Source organism: Stigmatopora nigra, chromosome 2, assembly GCF_051989575.1.
Source record: "Stigmatopora nigra isolate UIUO_SnigA chromosome 2, RoL_Snig_1.1, whole genome shotgun sequence".
Classification (NCBI taxonomy): Eukaryota; Metazoa; Chordata; class Actinopteri; order Syngnathiformes; family Syngnathidae; genus Stigmatopora; species Stigmatopora nigra.
Genome location: NC_135509.1, coordinates 20,272,447 through 20,296,952, shown reverse-complemented (window position 1 = coordinate 20,296,952; position 24,506 = coordinate 20,272,447). Strand labels below are relative to the sequence as shown.

Here is a 24,506-nt window from a genome sequence, read left to right as displayed (position 1 = left end):
AAACATCCAGAAGATGGCACAGAAGATTCTGGTGTTATTTGGCTCTACATATGTGTGAACAAACCTTCAGTCTGATGAAAACCAAAAAAGCACCCCATAAATCCCAGATGAGTGATGAGTATGTTAATACTTTAGTCCTTTTTTTCCTGTTTTTTTTCATATGTACCGTTAACGCAGTTTTTATATGTATCGTATCTTGTGCTGACCCGACCCGTCTGTAAAATTTCTAAAGTCAATGTGGACCCCGGGCCAGAAAAACTTTGCCCAACCCTGGACTAGAGGGCAATTCCAAGGAAATGTGTGTGAATGAGAAGATTCCAGGAGGAACATTGAAGTACCTTCAAGTACCTTAGTTCAATAGTGCAGACAAATGGAGAATGTGGAAAAGGACCAGAAGAACTGGTCCAGGCAGGCTGAAACAGCTGCAGGAGAATATCAGGTGTGTGATAGGAGAGTGTCACTGACGATGAAGGAAAATGTCTACAGTAGTATGGTCAGGTCAACCATGATATATAAGTTAGAGAAGGTAGCTCTCAGGAAAAGACACAAGGCAGCACTAGAAGAGGCGGTGATGAAGATTCTGAGGTTTTCATTTTTCCCAGACATAAAATTAAAAAACAACTTTACATTGCAAATGAAAAAAAAGTTTTAAATTGATCTTAAATTTCTTCTTTAAGTGATTGGTTCCATGTGATCATTGCTTTATTAAATTTTTACAATTTTGTGATCGGGGAAAAGTTAGTACCTGATACTATGATTTCATTTTCAAATTATTGATGAAAAAATGTTATGCAGTATATCAATCGGAACATAAACAATGAACAAAATAAATAACCTACCAAATTATTCTGCTGCTTTTGTTAGCTTTTCCCTAGAGATGGATGCAGGGTCCAGTAAAAAAACAAAAAAAACAAAACTATATCCAAAGCAGGACTTATAAACTACAAAACCTAGATAAAGTTTGAAACAACATTTTACAAATGACAATTCATTTTTGATGAGGAAAAATTATATAATTACAGTTTCAATTTTAAACCAGCATCATGTACAAATAATATTTTTCCTTCACAGTTATTGAAGTCTGTCTGCAATGAAAGTTAAGAGAATTGCAATATATTTAAATGAAATTATATTACAATTTTTTTTAAGGGTAGCCCGGTGGAACGAGTGGTTAACGCGTCGGCCTCACAGCTCTGGGGTCCTGGGTTCTAATCCAGGTCACGTCTATCTGTGTGGAGTTAGCATGTTCTCTCATGGCCTCTGTGGGTTTCCTCTGGATACTCTGGTTTCCTCCCACATTCCAAAGGCATGCATGGTAGGCTGATTGGACACTAAATTGCTCCTAGGTATAGGTGTGAGTGTGCATGGTTGTCCGTCTCCTTGTGCCCTGCAGAAAGTATTCACCAAATTCTTCAATCCAATTTTCAGCTATTTCGCAAATAATACGTAACACGGCAGCACTGTTCAACTCTTCTCTGCCCAATTGTAAAATACACATGGAAAAGTGTACATTTTCACAACTATGCAATTTGATCATTGTCCTTATTTCTCATGATCTAGCCACTAGATCATGAAAAATCATTGAAAAGTGTACATTTTTACATCTATGCAATTTGATCATTGTCCTTATTTCTCATGATCTAGTGACTAGATCATGAGAAATAAAGACAATGATCAAATTGCATAGTTGTTAAAATGTGCACTTTCCATGTCTATTTGATGAAGAGGAAAGAGGATTTTTTACTTTACACTGTAAAGTAAATAATCCTCTTTCCTCTTCATCATTTGTTATTAAGAGATAACCAATTATACAATCAGTAATAAACCTCCCACAATTGAAGCACATGTTAAGTGTTTGAAACAACAACAGCTTTTGCAAAAAGAAGATCGAAACAAATATATATATTATATAGCAATCTATACATTGAATGACAGTGTTGCTTATTGATATGTTTGCCTGTGCTTATTGTTTACAGGTTTTATTTAAACTTAATTACTAATAAAAAAAACACTTGCAAAAATGCAATATACTTTTATTATCGCAAAGCATACTTCAAGTTAAAGTATTGCTAATTGATTTGTTAGTCTAAGTCTTCAATTCACAACTAAAGGGCAAACATTGCATTTTTATGAATTGGTTCAACCATGATTGTGATCCTTATGTCTCATGATCCAATGCAAAAAAAACAAACCATGGCTGGTGGTTGGTTTAGCAAAGACATCTGCTTCCTCCACATCGTTCAAAGCTCACATGGGGACAGATGACAGACATGATCTGTCCTTAACACAAAACAAGAACCTGCCAGATTAAACTTAGTCCGTTACAGCATATGTGACTTTTATTCAAGCTTTATGCCATTTTGTTTATAGACATCTACAATATTAATGGAAAATTCTGAACAAAAGCTGCAACTCTTATCTATTGCTCTACAATATTAATGGAAAATTCTGAACAAAAGCTGCAACTCTTATCTATTGCTTCTAAACCTGTTGCTTATAGTTGAGTAGAGTTTATTTGCATTGCATATATTTTCTTGTTTACGGGCTATTGAGGTTTGTCCTTTTATTTTTTTATTTTAATAAATATTCCTTCAATGAAATGTGAATATCTACAATCCAGTCCAATGTAGATTTGAACAACTTTTTTTTGTTTTATTATACAAAATTATTGGTGCAGCTTAGATTCCTGTGCTAATTACAATTTCTATAGTAATATAAACAAGATCGCTTCTATTTTCATCTGTATTAAGAGACAACCACATATATTCCTGCATTTTCCATACCGCACATCCTCGAAAGGGTTGCGGGGGTTACTGGAGCCTAACCCAGCTGTCTTTGGGCAAAAGGCAGACTACACCCTAGACTGGTCTCCGTGAAGACTAACAGCGGTCAAAAGTACATAAGAGAGAGATTCAATGCATCTGCGACAATATTTTCTAAATAATACAACGGATAACGAATGCATGTACGTTTTTGGAGTTTTCGTAATGTGGATATTAGTCTTATCTCTAGGCACTCATTTTGAAATAAAGAGTTTTGTTACCTGGAAATTTCACACCAAAAGATTGCAGGAGGATGGCCGCTTTAACATGGTAGATTGGAGGTGGTTGACTACTAGAAAAGTAGATCTTGAAGCAAAAAAAGTGTTAGCACCTTTGTTGTTAATCAAGGCAGGCTTTACGATGAAGCCAGCCAGTAGCATCCCCACACATGTAGAGTGTCAGGAAATCTGGGTGAACCCTGGGACTTTTAATTCATCTTTGAAAGAGAATGCCAGTCTGATCCCTGCAGGGGACAGGAACGGCGTGCCCGTGCCGCACTCAGCTTGCTTCTCTGTGCAATGTTTGAATAATAACTATAGGGCCGTTATAGGTTGAAATATGTGAGGGGTTATGTTAGAAGTTACAGAAAAAAATGGTTTCATGTAACGTAACACATGTAACGGCTTTAGTTCCAACACTGCTGCTGTGTGACAGTCAATGAGTGTTACCACTAAGGAAAAAACCTTGCCATGTTTGTCATGCAAGTTTCTGCTAACATTAGCAGGCTGTCTGTTCACTGAATATAGGCATCTTATACACAGCATTTTTTCCAACTAGACTAGAGTTTTTCTTTGTTTCTCCAGAATGCAGCAGACGCTGACAGCACCTTAAATGTTCTCAAAGTCCTGGATGAACTTTTGTCATCAGGTAAGATTAGTGGCGGTCCGTGCATTTTCTCGAAGCGCCTTCAACAAATCAATCCAACCCTCAAAAACTATTTTATGGCTATAAAACCTCGACTGCAGCTACAGCTGCGACACAAAAGATAATCAATAAATCAAAAATGGATAAAGATGGGTAAATCTACTTCCTAGCAGCATTTATTGATTAAAGACAAATACTGGAGTTTTTCAGATATTACAACCGTGCATTGGGGGTGATTTCCCCGGGAAAAGACAGCGATGGACGTCAATGGCGAAATGGCAACAATTGCACTATAAAGGGATAAAATCCACTTCCTAGCAGCATTTAGTGATTAAATACAAACACTGGAGCTTTTCAGATTCCAGAACTGGCCCACAATTAAATATTATTTAGGAATATAGTCATATTTTACTCATCAAAAATCCTTTTTCACTGTACACAATATCCATTCTCCTTTCTTTCGTTCTTCTTTTCTATCGCCATCGAAGCTAATGCTGAAAGTCGAGCCTGTCCTGTGGTATTTCTGGCATAGTTCGTCTTGAAAATGGCTTTAAATCAACACAACAATATATTTTCTTGTGCAGCTAGCTCCAGATATAGTTAGGTAGCTGTGGCTAATCACTTGCCAACATAGTTGGTGAAAGCGATGACATATTCCTACGCCTGCAAGAAGGCAATGACGTATCCCTAGGCCCGCGACAAGGCATTGTGGTGTTGCCAACTCGAAATCTGATTGGTTAAAGCAACAGTCTTATCGACGCTTGTTTGATGCAGCAGAGCCTGCAGAACTGATTGTGAAGGCCTTGAGGCAGATTTCTGACCCCAGCAACAAATAATGGCTGAAATGTGATTGGTTAAATTCTTCAATATGAAAACACACATCTGGAAGCATTGCAACCAGGGAGAAAAACAATGAAAGGAATCTAACAGACAATTTGGAATTATTTAATGAGTATTGATGGACAAAATATCATATATGATTCAGATATTTCTTAGGCCAGCAGAGAAGGCCTTGAAGTCCCCGATGGCTCGCCACTGGGTAAGATGGGGGGATTCGTTTCTACAAAGTCATCATAATCAGTTATACTGAATACTTTTAGAGCTTGCTTATAAACGGTTTCTGTTGGATTTAGTGTTGTCTTTGCGGCCAATGGCCAACTTGCTAGGCAGTAAGTCATGTGTCATATGATGCTCATGGAAAAATACAGTTTTGCTGACTCAGGAGTAAGATTGCTTCTAATGAACCTAAAGATGAACAAATTAAATTTAATTGTATTAGTGTGCGGCCTGGTTGATAAGTGGTTAGCGTGTCGGCCTCACAGTTCTGAGGTCTTGGATTCAAATCTATCTGTCTATCCACCTGTGTGGAGTTTGCATGTTCTCCCTGAGCTTGTGTGGGTTTCCTCTGGGTACTCCGGTCTCTCCCACATTCCAAAGACATGCATGGTAGGCTGGTTGGACACTGTAAATTGCCCCTTGGTATGAGTGGGTGCGTGAATGGTTGTCTGTCTCCTCCTGCCCTGCGATCGGCTGTCCACTGAATTAGGGTGTCGCCTCCTGCGGGAAAGTCAGCTGGAGTAGGTTCCAGTATCCCCCGCAACCCTTGTGAGGATGAATGAATGAATTTATGTATGCAGTGTTTTTATAATATACAAGTGTGAGTAAAGAGTGATTCCTCGGTATTTAAATCCTTGGATAACATTGACTGATTTACCTTACACAAAAAATGTTAGGATCACTGTCAGTTGTCGCTCTTTTTGAGAAGTACATACAGACAGACTTAAATATGTTTAAATACACGTGGGATTTTTCAAGCCAGTTATACACACTTGCCATTACATCTGTCAGGATGTTTTCCATCTTTCGGATGAACATAAAGAATGGCATTGTCGGCATACATTTGGCACAATCGAAGGACCGCAGCCTGGCATGGCATGTGGTTCTGGTTACATAGTAGTGCATGGGTGGCGCACAATTAAGACACAAAGAGCAAAAGTTTTAAACTGTGAATGTCAAAGAGCCACATCTCACATCAAAAGCAGCATAAGAAATGCAAAACATTTTTTAAATATAATTTATTATCTGTTTTGAGATAGAATAAAAATAAGGGAAACATGAAACGAGGCAAAGAGCCACAGTTTATACAAAATATGATAAGACGCAAAGAGACGCATTCATTTTGCCAGGACGCCGTATGCGGCTTGAGAGCCATGTGTTCGACACCCTTATAAGAGTGTTTTATTTTTAACTTACACATTTCCTGCAAGTAAAGCAGAAGTGCCCGATTAACCATGACTCCTTTGTCTCAGGTACAGATCATCGTATTGACCACATGATCAGTAAAGGGGGAAGCGAGGCCTTGTTAAATGCACTTGTCAAAAACGGCAGCCTGCCCAGTCCGGACTTCACCGTTCTGTTGCCCATACTATTCCTGGTGGCCAAAGTTGGACACAAAGGTAACATCATAAAGGAAATACAGCGGACCCCCCTGACAGAAAATATGGACCCTGCCAAACTGCAAATATATATTTTTTGTGGATAACTAATGGTCCCGTAAAACTTGTCATAGTTGCTGCCTATGTTAGTAGTTTTAGTTTGGGGTATAGTCCACCATTTGCCCAAAGTCAACAGGGATAGCTCCTGTCAAGGATTACTAATTGTGTTTAAAAAGAATGGATGAACAGCTGATGTTGAAGCCTAGATGGTGGAAATATACCTGAGGAAAGGTCTGGTCTGTTGTTGCCTGGTTTTAAGAGTCTTACGTGTGTGTGTATGTGTGTGTGTGTGTGTGTGTGTGTGTGTGTGTGTGTGTGTGTGTGTGTGTGTGTGTATCTGTGTCTGTGTTTTTGTATAGACTTAGGTATAGGCAAAAAAGCTGAGGAGGCTGGGGCAGTTCTACTTGTTCTAAAGTTGCTAAAACAAAACATTCAACATGCCAGGAGGGCTGAAGCATGCCTCTTAGTCGTCCAAGTTTTTGCTGCATCAGGTAAAGCTACTTTACTTACTTGTATTAAGTTTTTTGTAAAATTTCTACATTCAGTGTTGAAAATTGATTGATGGATTTCTGGAGAATCTTTTTTTTTTTACGGGTTAGGTTGCTGAAGACAATCCCAGCTAACTAAGTATGCCAGATTTGGATCTGGGAGGAAACTAGAGTACCTAGAGAAAACCCACGCAGGCCTGCGGATAACATGCAAATTTTCCACTGGATGGGCTCGAACCCTCAACATGTGGGGGAGGATGCGCTAACCAGTCGTTCACTGCCTCACGCTTGTTCAAATTAAAATAAATAGTGGCAGTAACGGTAACAACAACTACTGCTTCAATATTGTAAGAATGGAGTGATTCTCTTCCAAGACCCTGAATGTCATTTTGTGTGTTGCAAAACAATTTCTATCATCTCTGTTCTATCATCTAGAAAACAGTATAGGTCTTGTGGCTATTAACATATTTTTTCTCAGAAGCTAATGCTGAAAGTCAAGCCCGTCCTATCGTATTTCTGGCATAGTCCGTCTTGAAAATGGCTTTAATTTAAATCAACACAACAATATATTAGCTTGTGCAGCCCGCTCCAAATACAGTTTGATAGCCTTGAAGGCCACGACGACCCACCACTGGATCTCAGGGAAGCTAGGACCAAATTAACAAAGAAAACAGTTGGCAAAATACTGAAACACAATGGTCAAGTTTGCCAATGAACAAAGTAACGATTCCAAAATAGAGTGGGAGAAGGTGTTATGGTAAGATCAGAACAAAATTAAGCCTTTTCGCATAAGCTCAATTTAACCTGCTTGTAGTATGAATGACCCAAAAACACCAGAATCACAGTCGGGCATTGAGGTGGAACCCTTACTCTTTGGGGATCTTAACCTTTATAGAATTCAATTTAGCACCTTGATTCAACGATGGGGGACAGCCCTGGATTTGAACCCAGGACCCCAGAGCTGTGAGGCAGACGTGAAAACCACTCAGGCTGCCCAGCCACCTGAAGAGTGAAGAGGGTCATGTATCACAAAATCCGTAATGACACAGAATTCACATCATAGATGGGTCTTCCAGTACGACATTGAAAGAAATTCCTTCTTTGAAACAGGACTATCAGGTCTATTGCACCCCTTTTCATAAATATTTATAGCAGTATCTTTCTTTTTTGTGCTTTACTGTGTTACAGTTTCCACAGCAAAATTTATCGGGTCATTACATGGACAGGACATTATCTACCACCTCATCCCTCATTATACCACCAAGAATCTGCAAATGATTAAGTATGTAATCTACTAATGCATTGTGCATTAACTGTGTTTACGGGAAACAATGATTTTATGATATAAGTGACTCACAATGATCGCCTCTAAAATGAACTGGGCCTTGAATCACGTGCAGTGAATCTCAAGCCATTGTAAAAAAAAAAAAGAAAAGAAAAGTAATACAGTAATGAATACATTGAAGGAATTGGGTGTTACAGCTGACTACATTTTCAGATTCACAGGTACAATCCTGGCATTGCCGGTCTACATGCCAAAAGACATTTAGCCGACTGACATCTGGCCGACAGCAAACTCACTGAAAGACGATCTAGCCGAACATAGAATTAGCCGAAAGGACTATTTGGCCGACTATCTAGCCGATGAACATTTAGCCAAGAGTATTCAGGAATATTTTGTATATTCATAATATATATAATGTGTTAAAATCACGTGGAAAACAGCATTTAATTATTAAATACAGATACTGGAGCTCTTTGAAAGTTTAATCCGAGTCCAGGGTAGTGATTTCCTTGGTAAAAGACAGCCATGGACTTCATGGGCGAAAACCCCTAAAATGCACTAAAATGACTTTAAATCAAGCCTAAAATGAATAAATACAAATACCGCAGCATAAATAAAAGTGCTGACGATTTTTAGAGACTATAACTGAGCCCAGGGTGCTTGATTTCCCGGTAAAAAGTGCATTTCTAACCCGGTACCGGACCCAATTGCAGTAATATTATTTGTCCGTCAGGTAGAAGTGTTATACAGGTGACCCAAAAACATGCGTACCCATCAGTTTCGAAAACGTTTCCATTGGTACGCATCTTTTTAGGTCACCCTGTGAAATTACTGCAATTGGGTCCGGGTTAGGGTAAAAGTGCACTTTTTTTTACCGAGAAATCAAGCACCCTGGGCTCAGTTATAGTCTCTAAAAATTGCCAGTACTTTTATTTATGCTGCGGTATTCACATTTATTCATTTGATGCTGTTTTCAGCGGGATTTAAAGTCATTTTAGTGCATTTTGGGGTTTTTCGCCATTTATGTTCATGGCTGTCTTTAACCAGGGAAATCACTACCCTGGACTCGGTTTAAACTTCCAAAGTGCTCCAGTATCTGTATTTAATCATTAAGTGCTGTTTTCCGCATGATTTTAGCACATTATAAATATTATAAACATACAAAATACTCCTGAATACTCTTGTCATGGGAAGAGTATTCAGGAATATTTTTATTAAGCAGCAGCACCATATTTGAACTCATAGTAGTTGTTTAATTGATAACTCTTTGGAGTTTGAGATACGCAGAAATATATACCTGTTAAATATATTTCAATTTTAAATAATTTCCCAATATTTTAGGAAGTATGTATTCAAAATGATTTGCTGAGAACCTTATTTCAAAGATTAATCTCACTGTGTTCTGTTCTGGTGTAAATTACAGTATCTACTGTTATAACTCCTTTACTTGTTTGGCCGTGAATAAATGTCCTTGTTATTCTAAATGAATGTTGGTATCTGTAGCTTGTTATTCTTAATGAATGTTGTTATCTGTAATTTGTTATTCTAAATGAATGTTGTTATCCATAACGGGCCGTATATGGCCCGCGGCCCGAGGTTGAAAAACTTGTACACACACACGACTGGGAACGGGGCGAGTGTGTCGGCTAAATGTTCATCGGCTAGATAGTCGGTCGGCCAAATAGTCATTCAGCTGATTCTACGTTCGGCTAGATCGTCTTTTGGTGAGTTGGCTGTTGGCCAGATGTCAGTCGGCTAAATGTTTTTCGGCATGTAGACCGTGCGCCCTAGGTAATAGTAATTTGATCTGTGTTTGAGTATCTTGAAGGTGGAAAGGTGCGATGAAGTGTCCATCAGTTTAACATACACACATTTATATCCACTTTAAAACCATTATTGTCTGTAAGAATGTGAAAATTGGACACTTTTTTTGTTTTTGGCAGAGCATCCATTTATGCATTTGCTGCTCTGCTTTCTTCAAGTAAGTACCTTTTCAGCTGATAATACAATTAATGTTTTATACAGTATATGAGCAAGTAAACAATTACAGTCACATACTTCTTTTTATAGTGCATGAAACTAAATATGTTAGCATGGCATGCCATTGATAAGTAAAGGTTGGGAACCAGGTGTTTAAAAACATTGACCTGGCTCATATCACAACAGAAGAAAGCAGTTTAAATTAAGAATGTATTCTAAATGTGTCCATATCCGTGACGTTTCGCCGACGGACGTTCCGCCAACGAACGTTTCGCCGACGGACAGTTCGCCGAATGGACGTTTCGTGTATGTTTTTTAACCTTGGCACAAAAAAACTAAATGAGTAATATCCCCACTTTTATTTGTTTAATAAAATAAGAAATTAAACACTTTAATTTTTTCGGCCAAACGTCCATTCAGGGAAACTGTCCATTCGGCGAAACGTCCATTCGGCGAACTGTCCGTCGGCGAAACGTTCGTTGGCGGAACGTCTTTTGGCGAATCGTCCGAGTACCGTCAATCGTGACCGAACATTGGGTCGCTGGTCCTTTGGTCACCTGTCTTTTGGTCCCCGTTGGTCGCCGTTAGGGTTAGTGTTAGGGTTAGGGTTAAGGTTACGGTTAGGGCTTAATATCTAAGTTCAGTTGAGAACCATAATCCTAACCCTAACGGCGACCAAAACACTGGTGACCAACGGGGACCAAAGAGCGGCGACCAAAAGACCAGCGACCAAACGTCCGAGCACCACCGCCAATATCACTCTCAATATAAACCTACCCAAAGCCTGTCACAAAATCTAATTTCAACAGTTTAGTGACATTCACAACTGTATGAGGAGTGACTACTTTAGTGGAGGTTTCATAAGTTATAATCGATCTAAAAAATATATTATTTGGGGCCACAAGAACCGCCATTTATAGAATGTCTTGGAATCTTGAGTCGCCACCCAAATATTAACACATGATAGCTGTAAAGGCTGATGAATGTTATGAGGTTTATTGAGTTATTTTTTTTACAGTAATTGGTTTTAAGAAAGGGTGAAACTCATCAATTTAATGATGATATGATTGATATACTGTAGATTCTGTGAACATATATAACAGATACTGTAGACATTGAAATACTCAATACAAAGGCTTTGATTGACGTTTAAATTCACATGCATGGATACTGTTGCTGGTCTCTAAATGTGTGTGCATCAACAATTTGAAACTGTAATTCATTCATTTTCTGAACTGCTTAATATAGTCACATGGGTCATGGAGGATGCTGGAGCCTATCCCAGCTAACCACCAGGGGACACCCTGAATTGGTGGCCAGTCAGTTGCAGGGCCCAAGGTGACAGACGAACATTCATGCTCACACCTGGAGAAAATCCATTATAACCCAAGGAGATCATGCAAACTCCACAGTGATGACCCACCTAGGGTTGAACCCTCAATCCCAGAACTGTGAGGCCGAGGTGGTAACTACTCAACGCCGGGCCCCTCGAAACTGACCCAAAGACAAGTAGTTCCCTGTGAAAATATTTGGCCTCGTTGAACTTTTTAACCATTCGCCACATTTCCGGCTTCAAACATAAAAACATTATATATATATATATATATATATATATATATATATATATATATATATATATATATATATATATATATATATATATATATATATATATATATATATATATATATATATATATATATATATATATATATATATATATATATATATATATATATATATATATATATATATATATATATATATATATATATATATATATATATATATATATATATATATATATATATATATATATATATATATATATATATATATATATATATATATATATATATATATATATATATATATATATATATATATTATTTGTCAAGAATCAACAAGTGGGACACAATTGTGAAGTGGAATGAAATTTTGTGGATATTTTAAACCTTTTTAGCAAATAAAAACCCTGAAGAAAGGGGAGTGAAATAATATTCATCCCGCTGCGTTAATACTTTGTATCGCCACCTTCCTTTTGCTCCAATTATAGCTGCAAGTCACTGGTGTATGTCTTTCAATTTTCAGGTTTGCCAACTTCTGAGGAATTTCAGGGAGTTTCTTTTGAAATGCAACTGAAACTTAGGGACTCAGGACAACATCCCTAAACTCCAGAAATCCCCAAAAAGTACATACTTTCCAATTTAAATGGCTCGAAATTCACACCATCGCTATAGCTTCCGCCATCTTGATTCAGCTTCACTGTAAACCGAAAGAATTTGGTATCCCAAGTGCATTGTGAATCATACGAGTTACAAGTTTTGACGAATGATTTGTCTTGCGCGATTTCAGCGGGGAATCGATTCGGAATCGATTGCACAGACAGCCTCTATTACTTTAACATTTTCTTTTTTGTTTTTCCACAAGGGAAGAACATATTACTAAACCTGACTAAACCACAAGTCTTTTGTTTTGAAATAAATCCTATCATCGGGGGTTGTTCTAAAGGAAGTAGGCGTACCTCGCACTGTTAAATCTTATCAAAATGCCTGCTTAGGTTAAGTGCAAAGAGGATGGCAATTGGATGCAACTTCTAATAATAAACCTACACACTAGCAGATATTAATTGGGTGGTATTCGATGAATTATCTCATATTGAAGCCGTCTCCTAAGGACCGACATTTTCACATTGCACAACATGCAAGCGTGACACATGTTGAAATCCTGACTGTAAAATGCGAAAAGGATCCAAACACAATGATATGTTTTTGTTATTATCCTGTAATTATTTAATGGTTTGCAAAAAAACAATATTTCAAATAATGTAAAAACATGATAATAATTCATTTCAATTGTTCTACGCTTATTTTTTACATTCTATATCGATTTTGCGTAAATTGCATTCACTCCGGAAATACTCCGGAAATGGGACAAGGGTACTCCTGATATAGGGTCGACCGAGGTTGCCAGTTGAGTTTTGCACATTGAGAAACAGAAAATTTTGCCCATTTTTCCTTGCAAAAATGCTCAAGCTCAATGATATTGCATGGAGTCCATTTGTGAACAGCAGTCTTCAGCTCTGCCCACAGATTCTCGATTGGATTCAGGTCTGAAATTTGACTTGGCCATTCTAACACCTAGATATGTTTATTTGTAAGCCATTCCATTGTAGATTTGGCTTTATGCTTTCAATCATTGTCCTGTTCGAAGATAAATCTTTGTCCCAGTCTCAGGGACAGGTCTCTTTTGCAGACTCAAACAGGTTTTCTTCCAGAATTGTCCTGTATTTGCTTCTATTCATCTTCCCATCAACTTTAACCATCTATCTCTCCAGAAGAAAAGCCAAACCATAAGCCTGTCACCACCATGTTTGACAGTGGTGTGTTCAGCGTGATGAACTGTGTTGCATTTACAGCCAACATATCATTTGCTTCGTCCCCAAAAAGTTGGATTTTGGTTTCATTTGACTAGAGCACCTGTTAAACATATTTGGTGCATCTTCCAGATGGCTTGTGCAAACTTCAAACAAGACCTTTTTATAGATAGCTTTGAGAAATGTTTTTCTTTTTTGCACTCTTCAATAAAGGCCAGATTCATGCAGTGTATGACTGATTGTTGTCCGATGGACATACTCTCCCACCTAAGCTGTAGATCTCTGCAGTTCTTGCAGTGATCATGGGCTTCTTGGCTGCTTCTCTGATCAGTCTTTTCCTTGTTTGAGGGGAAAGTGTAGAGCTGGGGTCAGGAATATTTTTGACTAACCCAGCCACAGGCTCCCTACCTCTGGTTTAGAGTGAGTCCTTGAGATGTTTTAGCGTGATTCCTTGAGATGTTTAATGCTTGGGAAATCTTTTTGTATCCAAATCCAGCCTTAAACTTTTCCGCAACATTATCTGGGACCAAGCTGGTGTCTTCCTTGGTCTTCTTGTGGCTCCCAACATTACCATACGGGAACGCCCGTCTCCGAACCTCTTTTGTCCTGTATTGCCTTATTGATTTAATCTTCAACCTGTACAAGGGACTGAAGATATAATTTAGCCTTCAGCTATAATCTTACTTATTTACCTATATACTTTCATTAACATGAACATGTATATATGTCTATTAATATTTGTTTCCCTTTATTTGGAATGGATTGGATAACTTTATTCATTATTCACATTGTGGGAGTAGAAAGAGTGTGATTAGACAAAACAGCAAAGCAAAAGCACAAAGTACAAAGCAAATCAAAGTAAATGGAATCATCAAATCATTAAGACATAAAACCAGCAAAAACACAAAACGAGCAAAAGTGGACGGAGCTACCGTGGCCGCCGGCTGCTGCTTAAACAGCGCCATATTGGTTGCGGTAGCTAAATCGGACTCAAAAAGATGTTTTAAAGTTGGACAAACACTGGAACCACACACAGGAAGTCTTCCACGAGATGGGGAACTTCTGCAGACTGTGACCGAGGTGGAGAATATGCAGAGTCGCTCTTCCAAGCTTATCCGCACAGTTCCTCAGTAGTCTGAAACTGAAGAAAACAGCAGCACGGCAGAACTCCTCGACTCCGTTGCTGGTAAGCGCCGACAGCTCTTCCATCTTATCCCATGATGGAATGGTCGGTCAGAAGCGTTGCCTTTTCTCCCAGCACTTTTGTCCAGCTCCGAAACTTCGGCGGCACCGAGGTGTTGCTCTTTCTGCTGCGTATTGTAACAGCTAGTCCCATGTGTGTGACACTGTAGGCATGGCTGTCTGGTTTCAAAAAAGAAGTAGCCGAAAGAAGCCAGATTTCTTTATAGGACTAGGTGTTAAATATCCCTAATGTTCAGCACATCAATTGACAGAGATTGGAGATAACGTCTTACATGGGGTGGGATTTGGCTAGGATCACGCGGTGCCACCTGCACGCCACATCATCAGTTGTTAGCCCCACACGTCATTGGGTGTTTCAGCCACTTATAACAAGACACCCTCTGCAGAGGTTGGCCCACCACAGGATGATCAGCCCCAGGTGTGTGGCGCAAGGCGGAACCACGCGGTCACACCCAAAATCCCTCCGAACCATAGCTCCCTTTCAGGCCTTCAAGATGGACAAGGTCTGTGTCGGTGGACTCATGTCCGTTGGTGGATCCGCGCTTGGTTGAGCTTCGTCTGGGGTTCTGATACCCTGTGGACTGTGGTGAGTGTCCCGCCACTGGGCTTCACTCGACTTATTTGTCCTACCTCTGAGGAAGTAGTGGTCAATGCGAGGCCCCTCGCTAAGCTCTTCCAGGCACTTTTTCCTGCCCTGGTGGATCTTGAGACCCCTCTCTGATGTAACCTTTTCCCGGCCACAGATGCAGCTTTGTATCTTGTGTCCTGCCAGTGCTGTTACTCCGTCAACTGTTGTGCTGATCATCTGATTCGTTGTCGTTTCCTTTGCAATGTTCGTTACCGTGTGGTCCGCTGATGAGTCATCTTCCGCCCCCGCTCTCGCAGACTCCAGGGGTGTTTTTCCTTTAGAAATCTTCAAAGCAATAATTGGGTGGATCCAAGACACTGTGTAGTGAAAGGCTCCTGCCAGCAAGGGTAGCTAACCCTTGCCAGCCCCGTTGGGGTCTATTCCCTCCTGCCAGCAGTCTCTTCAGGCCGTCACCAGGTCTTTCCCAGGTTGTCAGCTGCCCTTTCGCAGCGGTCACTGGTTTTGACACCAGACATCAGATTTCTTTATAGGACTAGGTGTTAAATATCCCTAATGTTCAGCACATCAATTGACAGAGATTGGAGATAACGTCTTACATGGGGTGGGATTTGGCTAGGATCACGCGGTGCCACCTGCACGCCACATCATCAGTTGTTAGCCCCACACGTCATTGGGTGTTTCAGCCACTTATAACAAGACACCCTCTGCAGAGGTTGGCCCACCACAGGATGATCAGCCCCAGGTGTGTGGCGCAAGGCGGAACCACGCGGTCACACCCCAAATCCCTCCGAACCATAGCTCCCTTTCAGGCCTTCAAGATGGACAAGGTCTGTGTCGGTGGACTCATGTCCGTTGGTGGATCCGCGCTTGGTTGAGCTTCGTCTGGGGTTCTGATACCCTGTGGACTGTGGTGAGTGTCCCGCCACTGGGCTTCACTCGACTTATTTGTCCTACCTCTGAGGAAGTAGTGGTCAATGCGAGGCCCCTCGCTAAGCTCTTCCAGGCACTTTTTCCTGCCCTGGTGGATCTTGAGACCCCTCTCTGATGTAACCTTTTCCCGGCCACAGATGCAGCTTTGTATCTTGTGTCCTGCCAGTGCTGTTACTCCGTCAACTGTTGTGCTGATCATCTGATTCGTTGTCGTTTCCTTTGCAATGTTCGTTACCGTGTGGTCCGCTGATGAGTCATCTTCCGCCCCCGCTCTCGCAGACTCCAGGGGTGTTTTTCCTTTAGAAATCTTCAAAGCAATAATTGGGTGGATCCAAGACACTGTGTAGTGAAAGGCTCCTGCCAGCAAGGGTAGCTAACCCTTGCCAGCCCCGTTGGGGTCTATTCCCTCCTGCCAGCAGTCTCTTCAGGCCGTCACCAGGTCTTTCCCAGGTTGTCAGCTGCCCTTTCGCAGCGGTCACTGGTTTTGACACCAGACATCAGATTTCTTTATAGGACTAGGTGTTAAATATCCCTAATGTTCAGCACATCAATTGACAGAGATTGGAGATAACGTCTTACATGGGGTGGGATTTGGCTAGGATCACGCGGTGCCACCTGCACGCCACATCATCAGTTGTTAGCCCCACACGTCATTGGGTGTTTCAGCCACTTATAACAAGACACCCTCTGCAGAGGTTGGCCCACCACAGGATGATCAGCCCCAGGTGTGTGGCGCAAGGCGGAACCACGCGGTCACACCCCAAATCCCTCCGAACCATAGCTCCCTTTCAGGCCTTCAAGATGGACAAGGTCTGTGTCGGTGGACTCATGTCCGTTGGTGGATCCGCGCTTGGTTGAGCTTCGTCTGGGGTTCTGATACCCTGTGGACTGTGGTGAGTGTCCCGCCACTGGGCTTCACTCGACTTATTTGTCCTACCTCTGAGGAAGTAGTGGTCAATGCGAGGCCCCTCGCTAAGCTCTTCCAGGCACTTTTTCCTGCCCTGGTGGATCTTGAGACCCCTCTCTGATGTAACCTTTTCCCGGCCACAGATGCAGCTTTGTATCTTGTGTCCTGCCAGTGCTGTTACTTCGTCAACTGTTGTGCTGATCATCTGATTCGTTGTCGTTTCCTTTGCAATGTTCGTTACCGTGTGGTCCGCTGATGAGTCATCTTCCGCCCCCGCTCTCGCAGACTCCAGGGGTGTTTTTCCTTTAGAAATCTTCAAAGCAATAATTGGGTGGATCCAAGACACTGTGTAGTGAAAGGCTCCTGCCAGCAAGGGTAGCTAACCCTTGCCAGCCCCGTTGGGGTCTATTCCCTCCTGCCAGCAGTCTCTTCAGGCCATCACCAGGTCTTTCCCAGGTTGTCAGCTGCCCTTTCGCAGCGGTCACTGGTTTTGACACCAGACATCAGATTTCTTTATAGGACTAGGTGTTAAATATCCCTAATGTTCAGCACATCAATTGACAGAGATTGGAGATAACGTCTTACATGGGGTGGGATTTGGCTAGGATCACGCGGTGCCACCTGCACGCCACATCATCAGTTGTTAGCCCCACACGTCATTGGGTGTTTCAGCCACTTATAACAAGACACCCTCTGCAGAGGTTGGCCCACCACAGGATGATCAGCCCCAGGTGTGTGGCGCAAGGCGGAACCACGCGGTCACACCCCAAATCCCTCCGAACCATAGCTCCCTTTCAGGCCTTCAAGATGGGCAAGGTCTGTGTCGGTGGACTCATGTCCGTTGGTGGATCCGCGCTTGGTTGAGCTTCGTCTGGGGTTCTGATACCCTGTGGACTGTGGTGAGTGTCCCGCCACTGGGCTTCACTCGACTTATTTGTCCTACCTCTGAGGAAGTAGTGGTCAATGCGAGGCCCCTCGCTAAGCTCTTCCAGGCACTTTTTCCTGCCCTGGTGGATCTTGAGACCCCTCTCTGATGTAACCTTTTCCCGGCCACAGATGCAGCTTTGTATCTTGTGTCCTGCCAGTGCTGTTACTCCGTCAACTGTTGTGCTGATCATCTGATTCGTTGTCGTTTCCTTTGCAATGTTCGTTACCGTGTGGTCCGCTGATGAGTCATCTTCCGCCCCCGCTCTCGCAGACTCCAGGGGTGTTTTTCCTTTAGAAATCTTCAAAGCAATAATTGGGTGGATCCAAGACACTGTGTAGTGAAAGGCTCCTGCCAGCAAGGGTAGCTTACCCTTGCCAGCCCCGTTGGGGTCTATTCCCTCCTGCCAGCAGTCTCTTCAGGCCGTCACCAGGTCTTTCCCAGGTTGTCAGCTGCCCTTTCGCAGCGGTCACTGGTTTTGACACCAGACATCAGATTTCTTTATAGGACTAGGTGTTAAATATCCCTAATGTTCAGCACATCAATTGACAGAGATTGGAGATAACGTCTTACATGGGGTGGGATTTGGCTAGGATCACGCGGTGCCACCTGCACGCCACATCATCAGTTGTTAGCCCCACACGTCATTGGGTGTTTCAGCCACTTATAACAAGACACCCTCTGCAGAGGTTGGCCCACCACAGGATGATCAGCCCCAGGTGTGTGGCGCAAGGCGGAACCACGCGGTCACACCCCAAATCCCTCCGAACCATAGCTCCCTTTCAGGCCTTCAAGATGGACAAGGTCTGTGTCGGTGGACGCATGTCCGTTGGTGGATCCGCGCTTGGTTGAGCTTCGTCTGGGGTTCTGATACCCTGTGGACTGTGGTGAGTGTCCCGCCACTGGGCTTCACTCGACTTATTTGTCCTACCTCTGAGGAAGTAGTGGTCAATGCGAGGCCCCTCGCTAAGCTCTTCCAGGCACTTTTTCCTGCCCTGGTGGATCTTGAGACCCCTCTCTGATGTAACCTTTTCCCGGCCACAGATGCAGCTTTGTATCTTGTGTCCTGCCAGTGCTGTTACTCCGTCAACTGTTGTGCTGATCATCTGATTCGTTGTCGTTTCCTTTGCAATGTTCGTTACCGTGTGGTCCGCTGATGAGTCATCTTCCGCCCCCGCTCTCGCAGACTCCAGGGGTGTTTTTCCTTTAGAAATCTTCAAAGCAATAATTGGGTGGATCCAAGACACTGTGTAGTGAAAGGCTCCTGCCAGCAAGGGTAGCTAACCCTTGCCAGCCCCGTTGGGGTCTATTCCCTCCTGCCAGCAGTCTCTTCAGGCCGTCACCAGGTCTTTCCCAGGTTGTCAGCTGCCCTTTCGCAGCGGTCACTGGTTTTGACACCAGACATCAGATTTCTTTATAGGACTAGGTGTTAAATATCCCTAATGTTCAGCACATCAATTGACAGAGATTGGAGATAACGTCTTACATGGGGTGGGATTTGGCTAGGATCACGCGGTGCCACCTGCACGCCACATCATCAGTTGTTAGCATAACAAGGAAAGTTGTAAAAACATGAAAGTATAAAGTACAAAATAAAGTAAAAAGGAATGTATTAAGAAATATTAAAATTTAATTTAGAAAAAGATAGAAGGGCTGTAAAATATGAAAAACATAAGAGTGTACAGAGCTACTGCCACGGGCTCCCGCTTGAACGGCGCCATCTTGAATATGAAATCTTTAATTAATCAAAATTAAACAGAACCCTGACACTATCACAGCGTAGGTGCTTTTATGCAGAGAAATAATTTCACACCGGTTTAGATCCTCACTGAACTTCTGGAGAGTTTGCTGCACTGCAAATAAAGGGGACGACTAATATTGCACAAAACAATTTTCAACTTTTTATTTATTAAAGATTCCAATATCAAATAAAGAAAATTCTATTTCACAATTGTATCCCACTTGTTGTTTCTTGCCCCAAAAAATAATTGAATATCTTTATGTTTGAAGCCTGAAATCTGGCAAAAGGTTCAAAGGACCAGAATATTTTCACAAGGCTCTGTATTTTGCAACCATTTATTTGTATTTCATGGGCCTCAAATGAATCTGTCAGTTCATATTCTATGTGTCTGGTGAATAAAAAAAAAGTTATGTGTAATGTTGCCAGTAAAGCCAAGATGATAGATTTCCACTCAGATTCAACATAACCTTCATTTGACAGTTGCAAACAGGTGTATCGCTAGAATAAATAATGATGCTTACAATGTTCTATTTTGCTTTTTCTGTGATCAACAGAGGATAACATCTATGCAGCAGTCTCCAAGTGTTATGTGTCTGGCCTCCTACTGCTCTATGAGGAATGGCACAACAAGGACACAACACATTCTGCCATCGATGTCCTTCTGGCACTGTTGCATTGCTTTTATAAAATTACACGTAGAGCTGTCGGTAGAGACACCTTTGTATCCCAAGGAGGCATTCAACTTCTTTATCAAACAACTCAGGTATTGTTTTATCTGCTGCTACTATTATTATTATTACTACTGCTACTACAACTACAACAGACACATTGCATTTTACTCATGGCGTTAAGATATTATTTGTCATACTGAATCGTTCTTGAGACAAAGGCTATTACAGAGCCTAAAATGCCATACAAGCCTCCAATGACCTCCAGGATAGGGACAAAAATTATTTAACTGTACCTCTCCATTCGTCAAGACTATGACTTTGATTTCCACATTGACCAATGTGTAGCTTTTACCACACCATTGTGAATTATTGAGACATAAGTTTTTTCATAACTTGAAAAGTAGTGGTGTACTTTATAAAAACTTTATATATATTTATTTTATATATATATATATATATATATATATATATATATATATATATATATATATATATATATATATATATATATATATATATATATATATATATATATATATATATATATATATATATATATATATATATATATATATATATATATATATATACACATACATACATACATACATACATACATACCGTATATTCATAAAATCAAATGATGGAAACTAGAAAGACTATTCAGAAACCACGTTAACTACATAATTTCAAAATGAAATTCAATGTTGTTTCTCCATATTTTTGTCTTTTGAGAGTTTCTACTGTATCTTTGCAGACAGGCTTTTTGAATAATTGTCAGGACTCATTGGTAGAGTCCTCCGTTCAGCTGATGAGACGTTGCCTGCCTAAAACCCCTCTCCCACTGACATCAGATCAATCCGCCTACTCCTTTCCCTTGCCAGGAAGACAACATGCGGTTTTAAATATGGTTGCAATTTCAGGTAAAATATGAGTACAGTGGTATCTCGAGATACAAGCTTAATTCGTTCCAGGACTGAGCTCGTATGGCGATATTCTCGTAACTCGAACAAACATTTCCCATTGAAATGAACATGAAAAACAATTAATTTGCTCCTACCCTTTGCAATGCATGCATGTACATCTGTGTATGTATATGTGCTCATATATATGTGTATGTATATGTGCTTATATATATGTATGTGGATGTGTGTAGATGTGTATGTGGATGTGTATATATATGTATGTGGGTGTGTATATATGTATGTGGATGTGTGTAGATGTGTATGTGGATGTGTATATATATGTATGTGGGTGTGTATATATGTATGTGGATGTGTATATATGTATGTGGATGTGTATATATATATATATATATATATATATATATATATATATATATATATATATATATATATATATATATATATATATATATATATATATATATATATATATATATATATATATATATATATATATATATATATATATATATATATATATATATATATATATATAATTTATTGTATTTATTTATTAAATTACTTATTACATATCTATTGTCTGTTGTTGGCGGAGAGCTAACAAGTATGAATATGTCATAAATAAATGTCATAAATGTGTCTGGCCTGGGAAGACGAACTTGTGGAGAAGCACTATACAATTTCGTCATACGCTGCTGAGGGTATGATGACTACTAGGCTTTTTGTCAAGTCAATGATGACGACAATGCCTATGTCTGATTTTCATTTTTTTCATTTTTCATTTATGTCTAAAATGCCTTTCCTTTTTCCGCATCTTCACCTTGTTGTTACTGTGACAATGAAATTTCCCGAATACGGGATGAATAAAGTTATACAATCCATTCCAATCCAATCCAAAAGCTCAAACAACAGTGCAAGCAGACACGTTAGTCCAAGCGGCCACAATCCATTCACAAATAGTGGCGTAACTAACCCAGTGCTGCCTGCCACCCTTCGTAAGGCTGTGTTCGCCACCTATCATCCATTGTTCCCATGCCGCTCGCAACTTTGCTTTGAACACCCGGTTGATGCCGATGTCCAGCGGTTGGAGTTCTTCAGTTAAGCCTTCGGGAATGACGGCAAACTCAGAGTTCATTTTCGTAACTTGGTTTTTCACTTCTGCTGTGAGATGGGCACGCATGGAGTCGCAAATCAACTCACCTTTTTCGGGGGGCCTTAGAAAACAAACCAAAATTGTTTTGCAATAAATCACATGCCCATACTATACACGGGTACCTGGTACACACACACCCTCCGCATGCCTGACCCCACCCACGTCCACCTTCTTTCTATATAAGTAGCATGTCGGCCAGTAATAAAAAAATAAATAAATCAGATATAGGCATTGTCATCATCATTGACTTGACAAAAGCCTAATTGTCATCACACCCAGCTGCGTATGACAAAATTGGTAGTGCTTCTCCACAAGTGCGCCCTCCCAGGCAAGGCCCAATCAATGACAATTTCAGACTTGTTAGCACTCCGCCACGATGGATACATCGCATCACCCCCTGAGTGCAACCAAATCTGGGCGACTGCAAGTTTGCCTCGCCGATGCCAACAAAGAATAAAATGGATCACTTACCTCTCACTGTCTTCTCACTTTCCTTCAGTCAGCCAGTAGAAGGCAGATCTCCACGCCAAAGTTATTCCATAGAAGGGATTGTGTGTCGTGCTAATGCAGGTTCAGAGTCCTGATGCCTGTTGGAAAAAAAGCTGTCCTTAAGCCTATTTGTCCGTGCTTTGTGAGACCTGTAGCGTCTGCCAGAGGGTAGCAATTGGAACAGGCCGTGACCAGGGTGGTATGGGTCCCCAACAATGTTCCCGGGTAGGCTGAGATAATGAGGGCTGGCAGTATCTTCCAGTGATGGCAGAGAGCAGCCGACGATCTTCTGGGCAGTGTTAATCACTCTCTGCATGGCCTTTTTGTCTACTGCCGTGCTTCCAGCGTACCACACTGTAATGCAGTATGCCAGGATGCTCTCCACAGTGGCTCCATAGAAGGTTGCCAGAAGCTTGGTGTCCAAGTTGTTCCTCCTCAGTAACCTGAGGAAATGGAGTCGTTTCTGGGCCTTCATCACCACTGCCGTGGTGTTTGTAGACCAGGAGAGCTTATCTGTGACATAGATTCCCAGGAATTTAAAGGACTGGACCCTGTCTACACATACTCCATTTATGAGGAGTGGGGCCAGATCTGTGCTGTGCTTGCGAAAGTCCAGGATTATTTCTTTAGTTTTCGTAGTGTTCAGTGTGAGATTATTCGCCGAGCACCAAAGAGACAGTTTGTTGACCTCATCTCTGTAGGCCGACTCATCCCCATGAGTCCGATCACAGTGGTGTCATCGGCAAATTTGATGATGGAGTTTGACTGGTGGGTTGTTGTACAGTCGATTGTGTACAGGGAGTACAGAAGAGTACTCAGTACATCCGCATCCCCAATCACACCGCCACCAGCCTGCCCGCACCAAAGTCAGGCGAGTGAACCACTACACCATGATGCGGCAATGATGTAGTCATGTAAAAAAAAAAACAACAAAAAAAACATTACAGTATACCCGGGGGTCTTCACTGTGTGGAGTTTGCATGTTCTCCGTAGGCTTGCATGGGTTTTCTCCAGGTACCCTGCTTTCTTCCCACATCCCAAAAACATGCTTGATAGGCTGGTTGGACACTCTGAATTTCCCTTAGGTATGAGCGTGACAATTAATGGTTGTCTTTTTCCTTGTGCCCTACAATTGACTGGCCATTGATTCAGGGTGTCTGCCGCCAGGTGCCTGTAGTTAGCTGGGATAGCAGCACCACTCTGAGAACCCCGTGAGGAGAAGCAGTTCAGAAATTAAGGAATAAATGAAAGTTGTGCATTCATATGTGTGTTTGAATGTTTTGTCAATTGTCAAATGTTTGCCTGCCTCTCTCTTACCTTTCTACTGGCTCTTCAACAGCAATAGAAATGCATTTGCATTTGTTTGCAATAATTTACATGGCCTGATAAATAAATTTCTATTTCTTCCTTTTTTAGTTTTGCACTTATTTAATACAACTTTTTTATACTTTTATCATTTTCAAAGATTGTATTTGTATTGTTGGAACACACTAAGGCTATTGATAGGTTCATTAATAATTACCCTTCTTTGTAATTATCAATAACTGCAGGCAGACATGGTATTCAATTATTGACATTTAATTAAATAGATTGGATCACAGATAAGAACCTTAAGGGAGGATGTCTTCAAAAGTATCCTCCCGAACAGTATTTCGCGTACGG

At 41.0% G+C, this 24,506-nt stretch overlaps 1 protein-coding gene across 1 annotated transcript in view; it reads left to right on the top strand.

Annotated features, from left to right (window-relative positions):
- agbl1 (AGBL carboxypeptidase 1) overlaps positions 1–24,506 on the top strand; it is a 94,672-nt gene that overhangs the window by 2,792 nt on the left and 67,374 nt on the right. The window contains exons 2-8 of the mRNA XM_077740126.1: positions 3,626–3,689; positions 5,996–6,142; positions 6,541–6,672; positions 7,858–7,951; positions 9,898–9,935; positions 20,160–20,368; positions 21,034–21,199. Of these exons, the coding sequence (XP_077596252.1) occupies positions 3,626–3,689; positions 5,996–6,142; positions 6,541–6,672; positions 7,858–7,951; positions 9,898–9,935; positions 20,160–20,368; positions 21,034–21,199 (850 nt within the window). The remainder of the gene's footprint in view (positions 1–3,625; positions 3,690–5,995; positions 6,143–6,540; positions 6,673–7,857; positions 7,952–9,897; positions 9,936–20,159; positions 20,369–21,033; positions 21,200–24,506) is intronic.